General features: G+C 33.9%; 1 protein-coding gene across 1 annotated transcript in view; it reads left to right on the top strand.

The window, feature by feature from the left end:
* Positions 1-18,242, top strand: part of LOC117109008 (MAM and LDL-receptor class A domain-containing protein 1-like) — a 20,059-nt gene extending 1,817 nt beyond the window's left edge. The window contains exons 2-21 of the mRNA XM_033251225.1: positions 2,022-2,275; positions 2,739-2,829; positions 3,210-3,368; positions 4,148-4,501; positions 5,115-5,336; positions 5,808-6,079; positions 6,464-6,551; positions 6,913-7,074; positions 7,586-8,125; positions 8,962-9,212; positions 10,233-10,314; positions 10,974-11,126; positions 11,726-12,003; positions 12,832-12,919; positions 13,385-13,573; positions 14,670-14,971; positions 15,243-15,519; positions 15,788-16,044; positions 16,537-16,624; positions 17,330-18,242. Of these exons, the coding sequence (XP_033107116.1) occupies positions 2,022-2,275; positions 2,739-2,829; positions 3,210-3,368; positions 4,148-4,501; positions 5,115-5,336; positions 5,808-6,079; positions 6,464-6,551; positions 6,913-7,074; positions 7,586-8,125; positions 8,962-9,212; positions 10,233-10,314; positions 10,974-11,126; positions 11,726-12,003; positions 12,832-12,919; positions 13,385-13,573; positions 14,670-14,971; positions 15,243-15,519; positions 15,788-16,044; positions 16,537-16,624; positions 17,330-17,589 (4,367 nt within the window). The 3' untranslated portion in view covers positions 17,590-18,242. The remainder of the gene's footprint in view (positions 1-2,021; positions 2,276-2,738; positions 2,830-3,209; positions 3,369-4,147; positions 4,502-5,114; positions 5,337-5,807; positions 6,080-6,463; positions 6,552-6,912; positions 7,075-7,585; positions 8,126-8,961; positions 9,213-10,232; positions 10,315-10,973; positions 11,127-11,725; positions 12,004-12,831; positions 12,920-13,384; positions 13,574-14,669; positions 14,972-15,242; positions 15,520-15,787; positions 16,045-16,536; positions 16,625-17,329) is intronic.
* The last annotated feature ends 2,502 nt before the right edge of the window (positions 18,243-20,744 follow it).

Genomic DNA, 20,744 nt, shown 5'->3' on the forward strand with positions numbered 1-20,744 from the left:
TTCGAGAAGAGTAGGGGGTTACCCCGGTGTACTGGTCCATTAAGTCCCCTGTTGTTAAATGGATATGCCACGTAGGAGAGTGATTAAATTCACCTATTGGCATATCCTTGGCACTCGTGCCTAAAGAAATAAGATGAAATGAAAATTTGATGGGGAATTAAACTCTTCACGCTTCTCTCCCTCTCCCCTGCTGGTCCAGTCCATCAGAATATACTGTATACAGAGGATATAATGAATGAGTTTGGCTTAGAAACAAGTAACACCTCAGAACTAGCTATAGGTACTTTATTCATCATCTGTAACCTTGATACATCAAATTGAACTGTAGTCTACTTGGAGGCTGCAAATAAGATCCATATGCATGTACTATTATTAGGTCAACTACTTATCTTCATGGTATAATTTTAGCAAGTTCAATTATAGTATGGTGTTAAGAAGTAAAAATATTAAAACATTTATTCTTTTAAGCGTTCAATTAGTAAAATATATATATTCTTGTAGCAAGTTGCAGTATCTAATGAGTAGAAAATTAAATTAAGTATAAAAAGTTATAGTTGCCCAATTGAAAAAAATTCTTTAAATAAATGTTTTTTTTTAAATAAGCTATTGCCATCAAATTAGTAAGTTCGAAGGTTATAGAGGCAAAGGTGTTTAAGTTACATATTTTGAAAAGTTATGGTATCAAAATGAGGAAATATTCATATTTGTGTCTAGGTGCATTGATTGGGAAATCGTAAAAAGGAGGGAAATCCCTTACACATTCGCTTCCTAATAACTCTTGGCTGTCTGTAATATGAACATATGGCACTTCTTGGCCATTAAAAATAAAAGTCATCTGATTCTGATCAGTTAAAAAAAAGATGTTTTTAAAATCCATCATTTTATTTGATGTCAGAATGTGTTTTAGAAAATAAATTTCTGGTTTCCATATTGAATACCATCATTATATTTCAAAGTGTTGTTTTTAATGTGTTTTTGACTCTTCTTCTTGATAGTTACCCTTCCGTAGCAATAAATAATGATGAAAAATGAATTATTTTTACATTTAAAATCCATCTGATACTCAAAATTTATATCAAGAAAACGAGTTATAAATCTCACCTCCGTTATCTTTATAATTTTTTGTTCCATTATTTTCAGAAATTCTATTTCTGACAAATTACGATTGGTTCATAGGATGTGGATTTGTATTATTCAGTTACTAAATATGTTCAAACTGGATTCAAATAAATTTTAAAATAGTTACATTTATAGGTCTTTCAAAAGGGACTGAAAATTACCAAGCCATAAATAAACCTCACAAATTCCTGATTGTTTTCAACAGGACTTAATTTCATGATTATATTATTTAAATAATATGCTGCCATATCTAGCATATCATATATCCTATCATTTATTTCACCAGTAAAAACAATAAAAAAATGTATGGCTGACTGGCCGGATTGCCCAAAAGCAACGCAAAGTTACTGTCACGGGCCTCTCCTGGCAGCGCATACAGTACAATAACACATAAAACATTCGAGTACAAAAATGGATAACTATATATAAAACCATCTCTTTTAAAAAATTTCATTTTAAAATGTAAAAGTTACAAAAGCTAAGAACAATTTACAGCGCATAAATATATAAAAAAAGAACTTTATAAAATTAATTAGCAATAAAATGGCAAAAAAGGAATAAAATTTACTTTTAAAATGAAGTTTAATGTTATTTATAAAGGGATATAAGCTAAAAACGAGTTGATCCTTGAGATCCAGTGGCAGCCCGAGCAAAATATTTTCCTTGGAAAATAGTTAAAGACAGAGAATTTATGAGAATTGGTTCGAGCAAAATTATTGATAAACTTAAGATGGTTGATTGGTGAGGGCGTCTACATATATTTTCTTATGCAATCGCAGATTTCTCTTCTTACTGGTTAAAATGTAACAAACTCGCATCCCCTACCGCCAAGACCTGCATCTGCCGCAGATTATTCAAAGAGACCTCTACGTGTTACGTGTATCACCATTTTTATTTTACAGGATATTTCATGCATGCCTACGCTTCTGGTATATCAAGACTTCTGAGTCCACAGTATCCGTCTGTCGGTGCAGGCGGCCCAAAATGTTTGACTTTTTGGTACAACATATTCGGAAGCCGGCGATCGGGAACACTCAGTATTTATCAAAGCCTCAACGAAACCTACTTTGGTCAACCAATATGGCAAATAACAGGAGATATGGGGAACGTTTGGCGTCCCATAGAGATAGATCTGACTAGTGACCATTCATTCAGAGTAAGTGTTAAAGCTGATTCATGTACTTTTATGTTTGCGTGTTTGCATCTTGCAAAATACTAAGTCCGTCACTGCAAGGTACTATGAGGGAGTGTCTCAGAAATACGTTAGAAAATATGGTGTGGAAAAAAAATGGTAGGATCAAAACATTGGTCTTTCCAGAAAAGAAACCCTGTAGCTGAGCAATGAAAACAATTTTACAACAAAAATATAACATTGGAAGTTTTTATTTTACTGAAAACTAATGTAGGCCTAAACTATCGTCATTCTCACTTTTAAAATTATTATTGTTGTTGCTAATTATCATCGTCATTTTGTCGTCGTCGTCGATTATTATTATTATTATTATGATTATTATTATTATTATTATTATTATTATTATTATTATTATTATTATTTTTATCATTATTATTATTATTATTATTATTATTAATTTATTGTAACTAAATTATTATCTAAATAGATTGTGTTTGAGGCTGATAGAGAAATGAGAGATATTTCCATATCCATAGACAATATACTCATCTCAGATAATGTCTGTCCTGGCGGCATGTGTAAGTATTCAAATTCAATTGATGTTTAATATTTTAAATATTTAAAAATCTGTTTTCTTTTATTCGACAAATAGATTTAAATCTTCATGTCACCTTTCTTTCCTTTATATTATTTAAGATTTTCCCATTGATTCATTATTTCTTGTCAATATATTGTTTTTCTGTAAATTTGTAGTAAATGTCCAATCGTTTACTTCTTATTATTCAACTTCGTAAATTTATTATTGATAGGTATGTTTCAGCCTTCCTATCTGGTATTTGCCCCGTTTTCTTATTTGTAGTGTGCTCTCAACAAAGAAAAAAGAGAAATGTTTGTTTTGGTTGGATGACCACAAAGCATGTGAAATAATAATGTATTTTATTTATTTATGTATTAATAGATTCTTTAGATCCAAAACTTACGTGTGATTTTGAAAACGAACAATTGTGCGGCTACGTGCAAGATCTGAGTGACGACCTGGATTGGAAACGATACAGTGCGCAAGACGGCGCTTCGGGAGATGGACCAGACGAAGACCATACTTTTGGTGAAGATTATGGTAAGTATCGTATTTATGTATACAGGTGCAGTATAAGGTTAAACATATATTATGTTTCTGAATTTTTTTTTAGTCGTCAATTTTTTAAGCATATTTTCATTTTCGACTTAACCGTGCCGACTTGACAATTTTCGTCTCTTGACAAGAGGCATCGTCAATAGTGCAGCAATAACAGACAATTCATTTTCTCTGATTTATTATGTTCAGTTGGTTTTGGTTATGTTCAATTACAATGAAATATTAATAATACAACCGATTTTCTTTATAATTTCAAAATTATGTTTATGTTGCAACACAATAACAGAAATTCATTGAAGATTTTAGATCAAACTCAAGATTATACTATATTACTTAGTTAAAAAATCAAATTAAAATAGAAAAAATATTTAATTGTATTTATACTAAGGACACGTTTTTAAAAATCGTTTAGGAATTCTTTAAATTGAAGAAAAAATGGAAGATGGAGTGTAACAATAAACTATAAACAACTAAACTAGGAAAGAGAGAAAGAAAGACATTTTTTTTAATCGTTTAGGAATTCTTGAAATTGAAAAAAAAAATAAAAGGAAGATGGAGTGGTACTTTAAAAGAAGACAGATTATGTAAACTTTATTACTATAATGTCATAAATGAGTTTCATTTTCATTTAGTTTGCCCTTTGTACAATGATTTTCGGGGGAAAAATTCCTATTTTTATACTTATCCTTTAAAAACCAAGAACGAACTTGTTTTAACCATACTTCACTTTACACTACAGTAATAAACTTTATTGTTTACAGGTTTTTATATTTGCATGAATCAACAACGTACTCCGAAATTACCAGGACATCGATCACGCGTAATCTCGCCTGTCTTCAATACAAGTTCAGATGACGACGATCATTGCATTAAGTTCTGGTATTTTCTCAGTGGCTATGAAGTTGGGGAAATCAACGTATACATGTACTACGGGGACACACTAGAGACGATGTTTAATGTTGGGGACGACCAGAGTGATATCTGGCACAGGGCTTACTTCCCAGTTCCACCAAACGTTGAAAGTTTCAAAATTGGATTTGAGTCGGTCAGAGGCCAAGGTGACGGCGTACACTGTATTGATGACGTTGAAATTATCGACGGTACATGTGAAACATGTAAGTATTTGAATCTTATACGATATTTAGTATTGCTGCAATACCGGTTTAGTAACCCGAACAGGAAGTTGGATGCGCGTATACACGTGCTTCATTGGCTTCGTTAAAACTGAAATCAATTTTGGTACATTTTGATGTTATACGATGACAAGTCAACACAGTCAACAGTGTGGGCCTCTACTTAAAATTTAGAGGCGCGTATGGTCATAATGCAAAAATTGGCCCCATGGCTGATGTTGTAATCAATTCTCGATCTAGCCAAGCTTTATTACGGTTTTTTTTATGCAAAAGTGATCGACGTAGTGTGTGCCTGGCAAATGATTTGCACTGTCATGCCACTACTGGCAATATTATCTGTGTTGTTATATATGATTATTGTTATCATCATAATCATCATCGTCATCATCATCATCATCATTATCATCATCATCATCTTCATCATCATTATTAGGCATAATATCATATAATTATATTAGGATAATATCGACGAATGCTTGCAGTAAGTTAACATCCACTGTGTTTGGTTTATTTTCTATTAAAACAGTTCTACAACAATTTTAGGAAACTTAGGCCTATTATGTTCGCAACTAATTCTCTCGTGTTTTCTCTTTAGTACTGACCACAGCAGCTCCAGTGATAACTACTCCTGAGCTTTTGATAGACAACGCAAATTGCGATTTTGAAACTGATTGCATTGATATGTATACAAACCAATATTTTGGCGAGTCCGATATAACTTCTGGGGAGAACGCATATGACAAATGGTTAACATCACATTCGAATTCACATTATGGCCGATATCTACCGTCCAAAGATCACACTTTAGGCACTACAGGTAGGATTGTTGAAGTTATAATGAATAAGTTATTGATACGATTAATGACTCAATGGGCCATATTCAACTCAGCCCCACCATTATGATAGTTGGAGCAGAAATAAGAAAAAACGCGCGTATTTGTACGTCTGCTTCTGACCCTAGCAACAATATCCAAGGACATTGGCTTATGGTTTATGGTTTATGGTTTTATATTTATATAGCGCCTTCCACGATCGAAACCGTCTCAAGGCGCTTTATTGACACTGTCCATTGTTACTGCGCCCATTGGCCAGAGCTAGAAAGTGAATGCACGTAAAACACTACATGAATTCCCTAAATGTATTTACAGATTAGTAGTAGTAATATTGTTATGATTATGATTGTGATTCATTATTATTATTAGAGTTATTAATAATGACATTATTATTATTAGTGTTATTAATAATAATTATTATTATTATTGTTATTGTTACTTTAAATATATTATAGCTGGCCATTATATGCACCCCTCCAGGAATTATAACAACAAAATTGTTAGTTTACGCACTCCGATGATGTATCAGCGAAACCACACCAAATGTTTGCAGTTTTATTTCACCTTGAACGACCAGTATAGTACGGCTCATCTCAACGTGTATATAGACGATTCGGCATCTGCTGGAATGCCTACTGATCCAGTGTGGACAAAGTACACCTCGAGTGCCTATAGTGAGTGGACTCTTGCCGAAATAGATATTCTACCGACTGGAGGAGATTTTTCTGTGAGTAGCATACTATTATCTGTACCGTATAGACATGGATTCTGTATTGATTCATATTTCAATAATGATCTTGTTTCCAATAATTTATGAGTTCAACAGCCTTCACACCAACTTCCTGATCAATTCATTTACATTCGTTTTAAGTTATAGATTCAACATCTTTGTTAATACCTAAAGGTTTTAAATGTAGTATCGATTAAATGAGCTTTGAAATTGTTACCATTATTAATAATACTAATTTCATGTCCTTTTTTAATTCTCAATTAATTTGATTACAAATACTTCGGTTACCAAGGAGAGGTTTTTTTTTTTCTACATTAATAAGAACTATATTACAAAAAATCTGCTCTGAAATGTGTGGTTTCGTTTTTGTTCACCAAAAAGGTTATCTTTAATGCTGTGACTGGCTCCGGAAATGGTGTTGATGTGGCCATTGATGACATAGTATTTCTCGACCAGGAATGTTCCTCAGGTAAAGAATCTTTGCCTATATCAATCACTCAGAACAAACATTTATCAATTTCACACGGGGGTTGATGGAGGCTTATGGTTGGGGTTTATGTGTGGGAGCGCTAGTCGGTTAGGTGATTAGGGGTGATTTTAACTACTTGAGCTTAATTTGTTGCTTAACCAATTTCCAGTGGAAAAGGGATGCATACATGTCTAAATTTATTAGTTTCTTAACTAGGCTATTATAACTAAACATTTTTTTAGAAACGCTCCATAATTTATTTGGTTGTGTTTTTGTGCAAATAATTTTACCATATGTAGACTATGTGATGGGATGTGTCTTCAGATATGTCTTACACATATTTTCTTTTTCTGTTCGTTAGTGACGATTGCTCCATGGATTTCCACTATTGATTGTGACTTTGAAAGTGAAGACCTATGTGGTTATACAAATGCATTTTCGGAAAATTGGATACGAATAAATGGATCGACGCCTTCTAAAGACACTGGTCCACATGACGATCATACGACAAATACCGCTCAGGGTTTGTAAATATTTTTATGTCAATATTAACTCCACAATATTTCACCATTCTGATTATTATTATTATTATTATTATTATTATTATTATTATTATTATTATTATTATTATTATTATATTAGTACGGTATTTTACGATCATACTCTTTGACCGAAATGTTGGTATCACGGGGCACTGCCAAGTCGATGATCAAACATTATCATTATTATTATTATTATTATTATTATTATTATTATTATTATTATTATTATTATTATTATTATTATTATTATTATTAGGCCTATTATTGTTGTTATTATTATTATTATTATTATTATTATTATTATTATTATTATTATTATTTTATTACTGTTATCATGATTATGATAACCATCACCGCCTTTGTAATCATCATCATTATTATACAATTATTTTTCTGGGTTTTGTTTTTGTATTTTTTTCTTTGTAATTTTCTCAAGTTTATTCAATTTAAACTATAGTAATTCGTTTTCTTCTATTTTGCTCTATTTTGTAGGTCACTACATGTATATGGAATCATCACCTCCTAATTTTCATGGTAGTAGGGCTAGGCTCGTGTCACCGTACATCAATTATGTTGATGGGCCAATGTGCCTTCAGTTTTGGTACAACATGAACGGAGAGGACATAGGATCTCTTAATGTATACCGGCACAATCCAAGCAGTTCATCGCTATGGTATATGTCTGGAAATCAGGGTCCTGAATGGAAACTAGCCAAGGTTGACGTGAACTTTTTAAGGACTTCGTACTCCGGGGACAAAACCTACGTCGATTTTGATTTCCAAGTGGCGTTCGACTCTACTTTAGGCAAAGGATACAGAGGAGATATAGCTATTGACGATGTTAAGCTTCTAAATCAAGACTGCAATTCAGTACAACCCCAGGCCAGAAAAAGTATTGATTGTGATGCAGAGGCTGGTATAGATGAATGCGGTTTCACAAGTGACCCGCGTTACCGAAGTTGGATGTATTTTGATTATAAGTCATCGGAGGAAACTATAAAAACAGCTAAGTTTCCACCAAGTCTGATGTCAGGTAAGTCGGTATTTTTTAAAAGATGATGGAAAACTGAGCACTACTATGGCCAATGGTCAATGGTCATATATTTATATAGCTTATGAAGCCACAAGAAACAAAGACAAAAGAACGCGAAGGGGGGGGGGGTGTTGGAGTGCCACCCCCGATTTTGAGATAGCGTCGCGATCACTACCGTGTACACGCAGGTACCTCGGCGTCAGTTCCGGTAGCTTCCACCAAGGATAAGCCTATGGCTCCCCTACCGTGCACTGCTAAGTTGCCGGCCCTACCTCAAGTAAGGAGGTGCGACTTTTCAGGGGGAAAAATACTTAACTACAGAACAATATAACTACAGAACAACTTAACTACAGAAATTAACACAGAGATTGGTCTTCATAATCATATTCTTAAATATACAAGTATAATTTGAACCCGGTTTAAAATTTCTCCATTCCACTATTATAAAACTATTTTGCGAGCACTTCGATTTCTGACTGAATTTTCTTGTCTAGCATAGACATATATGACCGACTTGTATATTTAACATCTTAACATTACAAGGAAATAATAATGACAGACGGTGGGTTAATAATCTTCGTTAATAATTCATCTGCTTTTTATGTTTTGTCATTGATCTGTGTGTTGTCCTTCCGTGGCAGCAGTCACTGGATAACTTCATTATCGAACTTATTATACTTTTATACTTATACTTATTATTACTTATTAACTTAGTCGTAGTTCAGTGAACTTCGACTCGCCTGTATGTGAATTGTAGCCTAAGTTGAATTGCGACTATCCAGTTCAACACCAGTTCCAAGAAGAAAATGAATTAAAAAACGTCTTATATTTTTCAGAATACAACTCGTTTCTGTACTGCGATCAAATTTCCTATAATAGCCATACTCTTTTGGTATCGCCTCCAGTGATGCCGGCACCAGAACATTGTTTGACTTTCTCTTACATAATAAAAGGCGCCAATCTTCGTGTCAGTGTCAAAAAGAAGGCATCAGAATATATGGACATCATCGCATTAAAGAAAGAGTTATCACCGCTTTGGAGAAGTATACAAATTCCTATGATTGTCAATACAACCGACTCTTTCACGGTAATAATTCATTTTCATATTCCAATTATTCTGTATTTGTATATTATTGACTCAACAAATAGACCTTGCCACATTATAGGCCTAACGAGTAACATTAACAAATTGATAATGGTTTCGTCATCTGCCCTCTGCGAAAACAACGTGTACATTTTAGGCTCTTTAAGGCGTACACGTAGATACAAAGTGCGATACGCATAATTTGAGGCGTAGACCTGATCTTGTAAATATGGTGACATTGTGTAAACATTATTATAGAAGAATATCGTAGTATTTTGCAACAGAGTGTACACTTGTGTTTATGTTGTTACCCGAGATTATTATAGACTGCCGTATGTGGCCAAAAATGCTGATGTTACCTAAGCCCAATTAACCAAAATCTCAAAAATAATATGGTCAGCTTGTTTTTTTGGGAAAATATAAAAACAAACCAATTCCTTGTATTATGTTAAAAGCCACTTTTTAACTTTAGATAATACATTTCGTTCCTTAACTATATTGTTAATTTAAAATATTAACCTAGTTTAAGTGCAGCGTAGTGAATGTAAAGTATAGTTGAGAACAAATTAGTTTTGATATGCAGTTAGCAAATCCATTGTGAAGATAGGCCTAAAGATCAAATTAGGCCTATAGCTAAGATTAAGAAAACAACCTGCTTTACATGTAGTTAATATCAATTTCAGATTATGTTAGTTATAGGTATATATATATATATATCTGTCTCTTATATATATATATATATATATATTGTACATAGGCCTATATGTATTTATGTGTGTAAGTGTCGTGCAATATCAAATTGTGAAGGTCGTGAAATTATTTTTTAAGAAGTTTTGAATGTAGTTCAATCAATTGTGTAACTTTTTAGTTATGTGCTTGTGTTATAAATGATGTCGCTTCGTATTGATTTTATAATTCAATTCAAATATAACAAATTGTGTCATCAGTAACATCGTCGTTGCAATTATTTGTGACGTCATTAAATTACTTTGCAATGACGATAGTGATTCTGCATTGTTTCAGGTGATGTTCAAAGGAGAATATTCATCGTATCATAACTTTGTTGCTCTGGACGACATCAAGGTAATGCCCGGAAGATGTCCAGGTAGGTGTTTAAAGATTCACTTTAGCGGAAAAAAAAATCATTTTTTCGTTTTTATTAGGTTGAATACATTAAACGAAGAAACTGTGAAATAACAACAGCGCTATATATTGTCATACAGCTACAGTGGTGTATCTAGGAGTTCGAGATGGTGGGGGTATGGGGCAATGTGAAGTGTGAGCCTCGATGATTATATGAAGTGAGGGGGCGATCATTTTTGCTACATTTCCAATTGGGTGGGTGGGGGGAAGTTCCAGGCGTTGTCCTCAACCTTTTCCCCTCCGCGCGCACCTCTAGCTAGATATGTCACTGTAGCGCTGTAGTTGGTACCGTAGTTAATTAATACCTTACATTTTAAATGCTCGTCTTCTAAGTCCACGTTTGTGTTCAATATCATGTCTTTTTATGCGTGCCTTATTGACCGTGAACATTATGGGCTGTCAAAATCCTGGATAGGCGAAATCGTAACATTTAGGGTCGTTAAACATGAGGGCTGATATTAGATCTCTGCATAATTAAACATTTTTTTTAATTAAAGATTTTTTTTGCATAGACCTATGTTCAATTTAGGCCTATGTTGATATTCTTACGACCAGATCACTTTTCAATGTCACTGACAAATTATTACATACTATTCAAGACCGTATATTTCAAACCAACAGACGCTATCCCTGTCGAGAAACTTGCATGTGACTTTGAAAAAGATTGTCGATTTGTTGTCAGCGACGCCGAAGACTACGCGTGGCAGATATCCAATAAAGACGTGCATAATAGACTACTACCATCATACGACCACACCTTTGGAACACCCTCAGGTAATATATGTTTAATTTACAGTCATTATTCTTATTAAATTGTCATCCTATCATTATCATTATCGTTATCATTTTCATTGTATGTATTGTTGCTGTTATAATTATTTGTATTGTTATTGAATCATACTTTCAAAGTTGTAAGACACCAATCCCTGTTGAGAACGAATTCACGAAAACTAAGGTTGGTTTCCCTAACACACACAGTAGATAGTGCCAATGCAAAACTCCAACATATCAATAAAATATATAATAAAATTTATCATACACTGTATATATAATTTGTTGATATATTATATTAAAATAGTCAAAAATAGAAGCTATTAATTTCAATAAATGGAAAAAATATATTTCATTCAATATAAATAATTAATTGGACTGAATGGATAAATTAGTTTACAGTACACATGGGATTATTATTCACAAGGCATATAACCTAAAATTTACTCCAATACCCAGTATGTAAAATTATACATTGAAACTCAATAGAGAAATATATATAGGCCTATACAGTATTTTTGTAAAGAATCCTCTGCTTTTGTCGTTTTTTTTTACTCATTTCACCCTGCCTATACTCACCAGTTGGGATTATTTGCTTTCAGGTCACTATTTCTTCATATCATTTGGAAGAAACTATCATGGTGAAGATCGTAGACTCCTGCGTACCCCACTAGTCAAACAAACCGGAAGTAAACGCTGTCTGCAGTTTTATTTTTACATGGATTCGTACAAAACAAATATGCTGAATGTTTACGTCGAAGATGCATCCCTTGGTCGCCTCCACGGAGATCCGATATGGAGAACATATGGTAGGTCTGTTGATGCTTCCCAGTGGATTAAGGCTAGTGTTGATATTATGCCAACTGAAGAAGATTTTTCTGTAAGTATTTTGTTTTTTCGGGATTTTTTTTTATAAGATTCATTCTAAAATGGTTGCTTGAACAATAAACATTTGGATTTCTGCTAACCAATACCAGCTTTGATTGACGAATCAAGCATGTGAATTGACTGAATGGAAAAAATAATTTGTGGATTAAAATATGCCTAACACTTTTGAAGTTTTTTATATCTATGAGGACAATCATAAATATAACGGAGAAATACAAAAATGTAATACTATATTAATAGTTAGTTCAGGTGAATTTGACCACTTGCTTGGTAGACATTTCAAAGAAATCGACAATATTTCATGTGTGTAGTTAAGAAAAAAGAACCAAACAATCCTTAAATTAACTACAGTACCTACGCAACGGTGAAGATTCCAAAATGTAATGTGGGTCTAATCTGTACAGAATCGGTTTATTCCACATAAGACTTGCTAATGTTTAATATATTTTTCGCCCCAAGTTGTCGAACGCGATCCTTTGAAATTTACACGTACATTTCAGCAACTTCCCTGTGCTTGAGTCAACACCGTGTAACTTGAATGAGTGAGTGAGTGAGTGATTGAGTGTGAACTCACTTTGAAACTCTCGTTTGTTACTACGGAACTAAATCTCTGTCCAGACTATCAAATTTTATTTGACAAAACATGTAATATCCCTATATGGTCATGATGAAATCACATCATGACTATATACAGACAGCTTTAAAGAGGTTGTGAAAATCTCATCAGTGAGGTCGTAATCAATCCTACTACATATCTTTAATTAGAAATTTTAACTCCAAAGTTCCTCTTTTAAGACAATCATAATAATGTTTATTACAGGTTGTATTTGAACCTATCCCGAAGCCCTATCAAGAAGCGGCAATTGCCATTGATGACGTCATAATTCTTAGGCAGAAGTGTTCTAAAGGTATTCTGTAGTTTATTCATATTTGTAGTTTTATTTCATTTCATTTATTACGTATCAGTATATATTAGTTTCCAGTCAATGGCAGTAATGTAATTAAAAAAAATATTGATAGACAGACATCCTAAACAATTTTTACAATGATAGTAAGAACAGTAGTTTCTTTTTAATTTATGATAATATTTGATATAAACTAGTATGATAATAATATATTAATATTAATGTTTTGCACAATTTAATGCATTACACTTACTGGTTAATTTAGCGAATTTCTGATTCCTCGATATCTCTGATGTACTCAAACCAATTCTCCCGAGTGCTTCAATCTCGAAAATGTGGTTACGTTATGTAAATAATGTACATTTTATTATTTACGGTTATTAATGAGTGTATGGGACATTTTTATGACGTATGCCACTACTATGATATATAATAATGTAAGACTCGTATGAATACTTTATTTATTAGTAATTGAACAAGAATGGAAGTCGACAGTGGATTGCGACTTCGAAAAAAACAATTGCGGATATTCAGTGCCTAAAGATAAAGGAAAGTACCCGCGTGACTTTCAATGGCAGAAAAATGCTGGCATGACAAAGACCTACGATACTGGACCAAATACTGACCATACGTTCGAATTGAGTGACGCTAAAGAAGGTAAAGTATTATTTACGTTGTTCTTTTGTTAGGATTTCTATAATAGTTTCAAATCATAGACCACCTTTTGAATGAATTTGCAGTCCATTTGCTCTAAAATAGTAGTACTGTACAATATAATCTTCTTCCACTTCAGGCTTTATTCCCACTTCTAAATGGGGTCGCCGGTGCGGGTTCCCGTCCTCCACATATTCCAGTCTAATGCTATCCTCATCTGTCAATCAAGGATCCCTCGGAAAATAAATCTTGTGTTGGGATTTAGAGTGTTATCCCAGATATCAACATTGATGACTTGCTTGTTTTCTCATTTTTACTTCTCTGTATTTTTTTTCCGGTTTTTGTGATGTTGTTCTGTTGATATCTAATAAATCAAATCAAACGCCGTTGCTTTCTGACAGAGTCACTCCACCTCCGTTTTTGGCCTCCCTCTCTTTCTGGTCAACCTTCAACTTCATAACACGGTTTCCCACATACGTCTGCTCCCTGCGTCTTACGTGTCTCCACCGTCGGAGTAGTAGAATAAAATTGTATATAACTAATTAGAGATTACGAGTAAAGGGTAACTTGAACTGGGGTTTTTTCTTGGCTCCTCTTCCTGGTCTTATTGTTGCCATTAAAAATATAACGAAACTTAATTGTATGAATAATATTAACCAAAAATAAAACTTTTAATAGTAATTATAATAAATAATAATCATTCATTTTAGTTAGCTATGTGCTTATTTTTTAATTATTATATTAGGGTAAATGGGGACTTTCAATTATCATCAGCTATTGTCGGCCCTCTGCAGGACGAAAACCTCAGCATATTGACGCCAAATCATTCTCTCTCTTGTTGTGTTTCTCCAATTTACTCTTCTCCTATACTTATCGATCTCATCTCTCCATCCTTTACCCTGTTCCTTTTGCCATCCACGGGTTTCCATTCTCTTACTGATATTGTCCATCTGTTGTCTGACATTCTGCTAACATGTCCTGACCACTTCCATAACATTTAAATGCGTACACCTGAGTGAAAACATCTTGGGAATTGGTAAACATTTGAATTTCCCTTTCCTTGAATTTTTGATGTGATAAATGTTCCTTATGTTCGTAGGTAACTACATGTACATTGAGACATCGCCACCACGAAAACCTGGAGAAGTTGCGATTCTTGAGAGCCCACTTGTTCTACCCATCAACACTTCTGTTTGTCTCGAATTCTGGTACAACATGTTTGGTGAAGATACAGGTACACTTGAAGTGTACAGAAGCCAGCCAGCTATGCCTAGCTACACCGGCTACAAATTGTTATGGCGGAAACAGGGGCAACGTAGCAAACGATGGCTGAAGGCTGAAGTGCCGTTAAACACAAACTATAAAGATGGACATAGAGACTTTATTGAACACACCAGCAAGGTACAAATGAAAAACAAATTTTATGTAAAACATTTCATTTTGGCGTTTCTAATATCCATTCAAGTTCATATCCGACTTCGTTGGTATTTTCAATAATGAATTAATTACTTAAAAGATTTTGTAAAAAAGAATTTACTTACTGATGATATTTTGAACACCTTTTGCTACTTTACAGCTGTGTCTGTTTTTCTGTAGGCATGTTGGTTTAAGGGTATATTCCTCTGAAAAAGTTTTTTAAATTAACAACTTAATTTTTAACTATTATTTCTAGATTCATTTCAAAGGGACGGTTGGATATGGATATAAAGGAGATATTGCTATTGATGATATCAAACTCGTTTTAAAGTCATGTGAACCCCCTCCCAAGCCAAGGGACCCTCCTCCAGTAAATAAGACGATCTGTGATTTTGAAAATGGCGCCAATGAGTGTGGCTTTCAAGACTTTGGCGAAGAAGGAAGCGGTGCTGAATGGAATTACTTTAACGCCTCTTCAGTAAAATTTGATCCTACAATTGAAAATGATGACCCTAGAGTCAACATGTCAAAAGGTATATATCCAAAGTTTTTGTTTTTCAGATTGCCTTTTCATTTGTTTTGTAAATAACTCATGACGAAGTAGAAATACACTGTAGATTGGATTTAAGTAGTTTGGTACCGGTATAATAATGATAAGCTAGTACAGTGCCAATATAAGCTAACATTACTGAGATTTCCGTATTTCCATGTTTGGATGTTGTACATGGTTATGCATAGATGGAAATGGAATTAATTCATGATGATGATGAATATTAATATTTTCTGCTTTAATAATTACAGGCAAAAAATCATTCATATTTGCTGATGCTTCAGAACTAAGAGCTGGTGAACATGTCATAATAATGACGCCCACTGTCGCCGCCAACAACAACTATTGTTTGGTGTTCTCGTATGTTGCAACAAATGATTTCATCATCAATATCTACAGCAGAAAAGATTCTGGAGAAGAAAACTTTATCAACCAACTTACGGGTGAAGATGTGTTGAGTTGGACCACCAAAGCCGTACATGTACCACCTCATGCAGAGCCTTTCAATGTAGGTATTCATTTTATTCAAATCTCTGCCACTGAGTGGAATTTATCACCTGCATGTTGTAAGCTTACAGAAGACATAATCTATTCAGAAATCATCAACCTTTCATCAACCATTCCGAACGTTACAATATATATAATTGTGTAAAAGATGATAATCCAATTCAGCTTTAATGAAGCGTAGGGATATCTTCTCATACTTCCTAAGCAAACAAATTGGCTTGTATAATTGGCATATATATGTATGTATATGTATATGTATATATATATATATATTAATATATTACATTATATATTATATGTATTTGTATATATATAATATATTAATATATTCTAATATTATATATATATATATATATATAATATATTAATATATTATATACTGTAGGCCTATATATTCAAAACTGAAAAGCATTCCTAGCTTAGCTGTTGAAATTTATCATGACAAATAGAAAAACAAATTCAGGATTACATATTTGTGTCCACGAACTTTTAGATTGTGTTTGAAGGCGTGATCGGGCGTGAGGATGATGGTTTTCTTGCATTGGATGATATACAAGTTCAAGATGGCGAATGTCCTACAGGTAAGATTAACCCAGACAAGACTATCATTCAATGTCAATCACAAGCATTATAATAAGATAGAAGATTTTAAGCTGGGTCATCATAGTTTTGTCTGTCAGACTGCAACATCACGTGCTCTCGCTCAGACTGGTGAAGTAGAGCAGCCGACTTCCAACAAACCTCTAAATACACACAATTGTTATTAATCAGCTAAAAAAATTACGGTGTTTTTTTTTTTATCAAATTATTATTGACTGGTGAATATGTTAGTAAAAAATAAATGTAATAGTTGTTCATGATATGCCAAGCTTTCTGCAATATCGACAGTTATTAATAATTTTGAAAATATGATTTTTATGCCATTTATTTTTCTTTTACTTTCTAGTTTATGTTAAGAAACCAGTTTTAATGGTAAACAATAAAAGTGATAATTGTTTCATATGTGAAAGTGTTGATAAAACCTAACTAACCTATAGTGAAATTCTGTATAAATAAATCAATTAGTTTATCTGTTGAAGCTTTGGTATCACCCTCCCCACACCCCCCTCCTTCTCCATCACAAAAATATGTGGAATATCAAAGTGTAGAATCATAAATATGGGCTACTATATCAACCATATGCCAATTATACTAATTTGATACCAATTCCTTTTATTATTATTATTATTATTATTATTATTTTTATTATTATTATTATTACTATTATTATTGGTGTTATTTTACAGGGGCGCCTGAAGTTACTGATTCTGTAAGAGGCATCGCTGATGACCTGAAAGACGAGCCCACACAGGACAAATCCCAATCGACCGTTTCAACAGTTGTGATAGCACTCCTTACTATCACTTTACTTGTTGCCTTTGCCTTTGTAATATTTCTTGTCCTTGTGGTCAAAGGATATAGGAAGAGGCTGTCTTCTTCAAATTCGATAATAACCGAAAGTGGAAAGGAGTCTGGAAAAAAACCATCCAATAGTGAGAACCCATAATTATGTCATCGATTTTTCGCCGCAACTGTTCTTCGCTAAATAGTAGAAAGATATTACATGTGTGTACATTTAGATAAATTGCAGGTCAATGAAAATATAAGATTTTATGTGTCATTTATATTTTAACTCATTTCAAGCCTTTGGAGAAGTTAAGTATACGAATGATACATAATGATATCACTTCGAACCCACAATGCAAAGTGGCAAACAATTGCAATGTATGAGTTACATTCCGTATGCTTAGATCTGTAATATTAGATACCGCATTAAAGAAACAATAATGAAATTATCTGCTTTATTATATAACTAAAATTATAATAAAAGTTTGAGTGTCGCCTTATAACTTTATTGTGGTGGTACAGTAGTTGTTTGATTGTCAATTTAGTTTTGGTTGAAATTCTTTCACAAATTAGTCATTGGTCACTATTAATTCTAGCTCTTAACCTAGCTCTCAGGTGGGCAAAGTGTGGCCCGTGGGCCGTATGCGGACCGTCAGCGATTTTTTTTATGGCCCGCGACAATGAATTAAAAAACCGTATGTTTGCGGCCCGCCAATCAAAATTGGCTAGAAAGCACCTTGTTTTTTTACGGCCCGACACCAATAATATGTAAAAAGTAACATTAAAACTGAGAATAAAGGTGATGTAAAAGCAGTGATTGGAGGTTTTTGGAAGCTCACTGGAACATTAAAGTTTGAGTGCGGCCATCGGTGTTCACTTTGGCCCTCCGACCGATTTTTATCATTATGCGAACTTTTGACCTAGCCCATGTTATAAATAATGAATGTATTCAATCTTCTTCTTCTGCTGTTCATATTGTTCACCAAAAAAAAGTTTACACTTAAAATATCTCATTGTTTTTTTTGTTTCAATCAATTTTGGCCTATAATCACTAATTTCATACGTCACTTAGACACCCTGAATTTGTATTAACAATCATAGACCTACTTTAAAAGACCATCCGTGATATTCTAAATAATAGAAAATTTTCTATAAGAAGTACAGCATATCAAGCAGAGCAGCTTCATGTTTTCTGCACCGTAGCGTGGCTTATCAACTTCTACTTCACCGAGACCAATAACAGACGTCCAGGGGACCTCCAAGAGCTACTATAATCACAACTCTCCATAACGGCCTTAAAAAGATCTGGCTCATCAACACTCAATACTGTATCCAGACCAACTAAAAATTAAAAATGATATGGAAAAACTAAGATCACTTGCACAAAACAGACTTATATGGAAAATGTTCATCAAGGCATTAAGGCGGTCGAAGCGGAACTGTCGTCTGACAGGGGTGGCGCAAGCGGGGGCCGGGGGCCAGGGGCCAGGGCCCCCCTGTCGTGGAGAGCTCCCCCTCCCACAGTCGGGGAGATAAAGCACAATTTGGAGGGGAGAAAAAAAATTATATGTATTTTCTACATATTAGTAGACTCTAAAATCGATTAAATAAGCCTTTGAAACCCCTAAATCGTCAAATTTTTCGGACCATTTTCAAAACCTTTTAATCGAAGTGCGACCACGCCCACTTTGCTTTCGTCGGGGAAATCTGACCCCTCGTCGGATGAATCGGCCCCCGGTCAGTGATCTTCTCCCCCCCCTCCCTGTCGGGCAAATCCTGGCGCCACCCCTGTCGTCTGACGCTTCGGCGATTGCGGCGATGATGATGATAAGCGTTGCTTACTAAGATGTCCGCATATCAGCAGAAGTTGCGAGTACCAAGGGACGTTTTTACAAATCACAGCAATGTGATGAAAAACACTCCAATTGTAACACCATTTCATATTGTAAAACTATATAGTACTACTGTAAGGCCTACCTGTTACCTCTAGTTAAAAACGTATATACAAAAAACCCCTTTATTGTAAACACTCTATATTACGCAAATGACACACATTTTTTGGATTTACGGTATAAAAAAGTTTGACAGATCAGCTCTCAAGCCGATAAGAAGTCATTATAATTTATTATGCCATGCAATACAAGAAATGTGGTTGTTCACCACACAAACAAATCGATGCGTTTATGAGATTTTATATATATGTCTCCAGTTTTGCAGTATTGCATTAACATTTTGCGAACCGTGACATTCACAAACCAGGATAGACTCCCAAACATGGACTTTAATATCCTGTTTATACAATAGTTGTCACTAATAAATGGCTTCAGTGTGAGACAGTACCTTCCAAATCAGCAATCCCAAATGTTCTCTCTTGAAAGAAGACAGTCTAGCCTCCTTTAATGTTCAAACTTAAAAAACAACCACCTTTCTCCTATGTCCATGAGCAACATAAGATCTTACCACCCAAAGAGATACCAAATCATTACGTGTAGTATACTTGTCTATATGAACTCTTTTTCCACGAACAGTCAACTGGTGGAACAACCATCCTAGAATCGTACTACTTTCTATTAAATTACGATCGCTGATTTCCGCAAAATAAAATATATATGTTTTTACACGGCGTTATAAACGCCCTAATTAGAGCGTTATAACACTGAACTAAAAATACAATTTTTTTTATTATTTGGCGGACATCAGCCACCGTAAAAATTATGTACATAGTCTGAGAGCATGCTCAGAATCTCTTCTTGCTTGTGCTACTCAGCCTTCAACAAAGTATTATGGAAACCCTTCCTTCCTGGGCTTCAGCTTTCCTCTGGAATACCCTACCTACATCCGGCAAACAAAGTTCTTTATTTACTTTTCTTAACTTCTTGGCTTTTATTTTTTTATTGTTAAGCACATTGAGGCTTTATCGTATAATGAGCTATATCTAGATTTAATTATTTTTATGACCGGGTATTTATTATTTCAAAAACAATAACATTAATAATAACCTCTCGCCTTCACAGCACTTTTTTCATAGAACTGATTACTGTATTACATGCGCATATATATTCAAATAAATTATTTATTTATGTATTTACAGAAACATGATGTAACATGGTTTATCAACGAATTTGTATAAAAAAAAAGACATTATGTCGTGGGAACCGAACCCGCAATTTGTCGTTATCTCGTCGAGCACCATACCTTTTAAACCACAGAAGCCCGTACAATGTCATAACGGATCTACGACCAATAGTCTCTATCCATTTTTATGGCTTGAGGGCTCACAGATAGTGGAACTAATTTTCAAGCTACTTGATAGCT

Source organism: Anneissia japonica, unplaced genomic scaffold (genome assembly GCF_011630105.1).
Source record: "Anneissia japonica isolate Jap-2015-1 unplaced genomic scaffold, ASM1163010v1 scaffold26_len2425191_cov177, whole genome shotgun sequence".
Classification (NCBI taxonomy): domain Eukaryota; kingdom Metazoa; phylum Echinodermata; class Crinoidea; order Comatulida; family Comatulidae; genus Anneissia; species Anneissia japonica.